The sequence below is a fragment of the Colobus angolensis genome, unplaced genomic scaffold, assembly GCF_000951035.1.
Source record: "Colobus angolensis palliatus isolate OR3802 unplaced genomic scaffold, Cang.pa_1.0 Scaffold28, whole genome shotgun sequence".
NCBI classification, from domain to species: Eukaryota; Metazoa; Chordata; class Mammalia; order Primates; family Cercopithecidae; genus Colobus; species Colobus angolensis.
Window position 1 is genome coordinate 8,382,397 of NW_012116043.1, and position 4,405 is coordinate 8,386,801.

Consider the following 4,405-nt stretch of genomic DNA (forward strand, 5'->3'; position numbering starts at 1 on the left):
AAGGCCAGCTGTGGCGGTGCATGCCTCTAGTCTGAGCTACTCAGGAGGCTGAAGTGGGAGGATCTCTTGAGCCCTGGAGTTTGAGGCTGCAGCGAGCTATGATCATGGCACCAAACTCTAACCTGGGCAGCAGCGTGAGACCCTGTCTCAAAAATAAATAATTAAAATACCTGGCATCCTATTAAGCAAACAGATAAAAGTAGAGCTGTTCTAATTGGGGGAGGATCACCATCTAAGGCCCTCCCACTCAGCCTCCTTCTCAGTCCTTCAGGCTTCACCCTGTAGTTGGAAACAACACAAATTAAATCAGTTTCCTCATTTGTGGATGAAGAAACAGTTGAGAGAAATTCAGTGAATTGGTCTTGAATCTCACTGTAAGGATTAAATCAGGTCTCCCCTATCCTGGTCTCTTTCTCCCATACTGCCCTGCCTCTCACCTGGGATCCCACTGCTCAGCAGGCTGCAAGAGCTTTTTTGACCCCTCTGCTAGAGCCAGCCCCCTCTCCCTTCCTCCCAGTGACTGCTTTAGCACAGTCTGCAGGGGCCAGGGTAGCTGTCCCTTGCCCATGTAGCCCGCACAAGTGAGTTGCTGGACTGTGCTCAGTGATTCAGTGCTGGGCTTGTGTCTGCTATCCACAGGGTCAGTGGAGCTTCTTGGGGCAATGGCGTACTGTGCTCCTAAGCAGCTGTCGTCCTGCCTACCCAACATCGTGCCCAAACTTACGGAGGTGCTGACCGACTCCCATGTCAAAGTCCAGAAGGCTGGACAGCAGGCGCTCAGGCAGATCGGCTCTGTCATCAGGAACCCGGAGATCCTGGGTAGGCCTCTGCCGTAAGGGTGCTTGCCCTGGTCTCCCGCCAACCCTGCGGCCTTTGGATACTGCAGGGAACTTGCACCCATTCGGCTAAGATCTTTGCCTCTGAGGACAAATATGTTCACAGTGAAATAGCCTCTAAATCCTGGGAAGCCCTTTTCCTAGAATAATTATTTGAAGGTAGTTTGGAGGCATTCGTTCTGTTTTCCCACTGGTCTGGGGCAGATGTCATTGGCTATACAGATAGGGACACTGAGTCATTGGCTCAGGAGCAGTTTGACTCCAAGAGATCCCTGTGCACGAAGCTGAGCATGAGGTCAACAGAACTGAATGACATTCTCTGGACCACATCAGCACCATTCAAAATGTTAGGGCCTATGAAAACTTTCTATTCCGTCTCATTCCAGGAGGCCTTTGATAGAGCGGAGGGTAAAGGAAGGGTTAGGATTAACCTGACTTCTCTGGATGTGGTTCTTTCTTAGTACTGGGAAGAGGTCGATCGCTAGGAACACAACCCAGCCAGGCACCTTGACCAGCATGTCACTCGTTAAATTCTAAGCTTCACCTGCCAGCGCCCAGTCAGTGTACTTCAGTCTGGAAAGTATGGAATAACCTCAAAATACATAAAACAAAATTTATAAAGCTACAGGGAGAAGTTAACAAATAACATTATATCGTAGTGGGAGATCTCAGCACACTTCTCCATTACCGATAGGGCAAACCAGAAATTTACTAAGGATACATGCTTTACAAAAATTTTATTTCCGTGGCTCATTCCTGTAATCCAGCACTTTGGGAGGCCGAGGTGGGTGGATCACCTGAGGTCAGGAGTTGGAGTGAAAGAAGGATTGTTCTTTGTGGGTTGCCTGTCTTCCCCAGCTGGTGACTTGTGGGGCTTCAGGGAGGAGGTGCACCAGATCCTCTTCTCTTCTGATCCATTCTAGTTCTGGGGGTCCAGGGCCTTGTTGCTGCATGGGTGTGCATCAGCCAGGCTCTCTTCTCTTGGGATGTGCACAGCCATTGCCCCGGTCCTCCTGGATGCCCTGACGGACCCCTCCAGGAAGACCCAGAAGTGCTTGCAGACCCTGCTGGACACCAAGTTCGTCCACTTCATTGATGCCCCGTCCCTGGCCCTCATCATGCCCATTGTCCAGAGAGCCTTCCAGGACCGTTCCACGGACACGCGGAAGATGGCAGCCCAGATTATTGGCAACATGTACTCCCTGACAGACCAGAAGGTAGCATCCCAGCTGGGGCTAGTGTGGGACAGACCAGAAAATGGCTGAGTGCAGTCAGAGGTGCAGAGTGCCCACATTAGACATGGAAACATAAGGGCGTTAGTCCCTAATTATTTTTATGGGGAGAAGTGAGCCATTTTGGGGTGGAAGTCTGGCCTCTCTTAGCATCTTAGAGAGTGCACTGGTTCAAGTCCTTGTTAGCTTAGTTCTCAGCTGAGGCTCAGAAAGGCATGTCTTCTCTTTTGCCCTCTCACGAGTGTTGAAGTGTTTGCCACTTGGACTACTTGCTCTTGACAAGAATACTCCTGTCATCAGGAGAGCCTGTATTCTTGTCAGGAGAGCCTGGTTTGGGAGATTTGCTTTGTTTGTTTGTCTGCTCCCAAGAGCTTGCGTGTGTGATCGCACTGTCTACCATAGCTCTGCTTTGCTTACTGAGGCTGTGGGCAAAAAAATATATAAAGTGAAAAAGTTACATTAATCCTAGAAAATTCGGGAAATTAGAAAAACAGACCAGGCTTGGTGGCTCATGCTTGTAATCCCAGGACTTTGAGAGGCTGTAATGGGAGGATTGCTTGAGCCCAGGAGCTGTGATAATACCACCGCACTCCAGCCTGGGGCGACAGAGCAAGACCCTGTTTTAAAAAGTAAATTAATTAATTAAAAAAATTAGAAAACCAAAATATTTTATCCACAGTTCTCCACCATGAAAATAATTACTGTTAATTTTTTCTTTTTTTTTGAGAGGTAGTCTCGCTCTGTTGCCCAGGCAGGAGGGCACTGACACAATCTTGGCTCACTGCAACCTCTGCCACCTGGGTTCAAGTGATTCTCCTGCCTCAGCCTCCCGAGTAGCTGGGATTACAGGCGCCCACAACCACGCCTGGTTAATTTTTGTATTTTTAGTAGAGACGGGGTTTCACCATGTTGGCCAGGATGGTCTATATCTCTTGACCTTGTGATCTGCCCACCTCAGCCTCCCAAAGTGTTGGGATTATGGGCGTGAGCCACCATGCCCTGCTGAAGTTTGGCTTTTCTAACTGTTAGTGCCAAGAAGTGAAGGCGGCTGCCCTGCACTGTCCTCCCTTCCACCCAGCCACATTCCTGCTCTAGGGCTTCTTGGGCTGAGGCAGAGGGTGCTGCTTCCTCATGGGGCAGCCACTAGTCCCACGGCTGTCCTGCTTCTAGAGGGGTGGGAGGTGGCAGGGAGGTTGCCGTCCCTTCTGTTCTCTGTGGCTACTACCCCCAGGGGACATTCTCTTCCCAGCCGTCCCACCTTCTTTTCCCCTAGGAGCCCTCTTTGCCTTTGAGATGCTCTGCACCATGCTGGGGAAGCTCTTTGAGCCTTACGTGGTTCACGTGTTGCCCCATCTGCTCCTGTGCTTTGGGGATGGAAACCAGTATGTGCGTGAGGTAAGTCCCCAGACTGCTCGGGAGAACAGTATCGACACTTTATGAGATGTGTTCCCAACTGTGTTTGCCGGCCTTGGCACAGGGTCTGACATAGTAGAACCCCAGTACGCATTAGTCACAGGAGGAACACTAGGACTGGTGTCAGGCTTGCCTCTTGCTTGGGCGAGGAGGCCCCTGAACGTCTTTTCTCCTCCCTTGAGGCTGCAGATGACTGTGCTAAGGCTGTGATGAGCAACTTGAGTGCTCACGGGGTGAAGCTGGTGCTCCCCTCCTTACTGGCTGCCCTGGAGGAGGAATCCTGGCGGACCAAAGCTGGTAAGACTACTCCCTCTGTCTCTCTTCCCAGCTTCATGTGAAAACCAGCCTCAGCAAGGATCCTGGGTAGCCACAGCTCTTGTCCTGTGAGCTCCCCATGCCAGGGATAGGGTTAAGACTCTGCTTTTCTTAACATTTGAGATGGAGTCTTGCTCTGTCCTCCAGGCTGATCTTGAACTTTGGGCCTCAAACCATTCTCACAGGAGCACGCCCCCACACCTGGCTAATTTTTGTATTTTTTTTTTTTTTTGTAGTGGCGGAGTCTCGCTATGTTTCCCAGACTGGCCTCGAATTCCTGGGTTCAAGTGATCCTCCTGCCTTGGCCTCCCAAAGCACTGGGATTGCAGTTGTGAGTCACCATGCCTGGCCAACTCTCCCTCTGGCAGTTGGATCTTTCTATAGTTTCTGTGCTTTCATGCCAAGAAACAGGCCTCTGACAAGAGCCACAACCCTAAGTCAGGAAATCCGAGAGCTGTAAAGCTCTTCTGTGGCTTTAAAGTTTTTCCCCCCAGGAAAACTCTTTTTAAAAATAACCTAGGCCGGGTGCGGTGGCTCAAGCCTGTAATCCCAGCACTTTGGGAGGCCGAGACGGGCGGATCACGAGGTCAGGAGATCGAGACCATGCTG

At 50.8% G+C, this 4,405-nt stretch overlaps 1 protein-coding gene across 1 annotated transcript in view; it reads left to right on the forward strand.

Annotated features, from left to right (window-relative positions):
* The window catches only part of GCN1L1 (GCN1 general control of amino-acid synthesis 1-like 1 (yeast)), a 75,122-nt gene that overhangs the window by 45,672 nt on the left and 25,045 nt on the right, over positions 1-4,405 (forward strand). The window contains exons 35-36 of the mRNA XM_011948601.1: positions 613-819; positions 1,833-2,053. Coding sequence (XP_011803991.1) covers positions 613-819; positions 1,833-2,053 — 428 coding nt within the window. The remainder of the gene's footprint in view (positions 1-612; positions 820-1,832; positions 2,054-4,405) is intronic.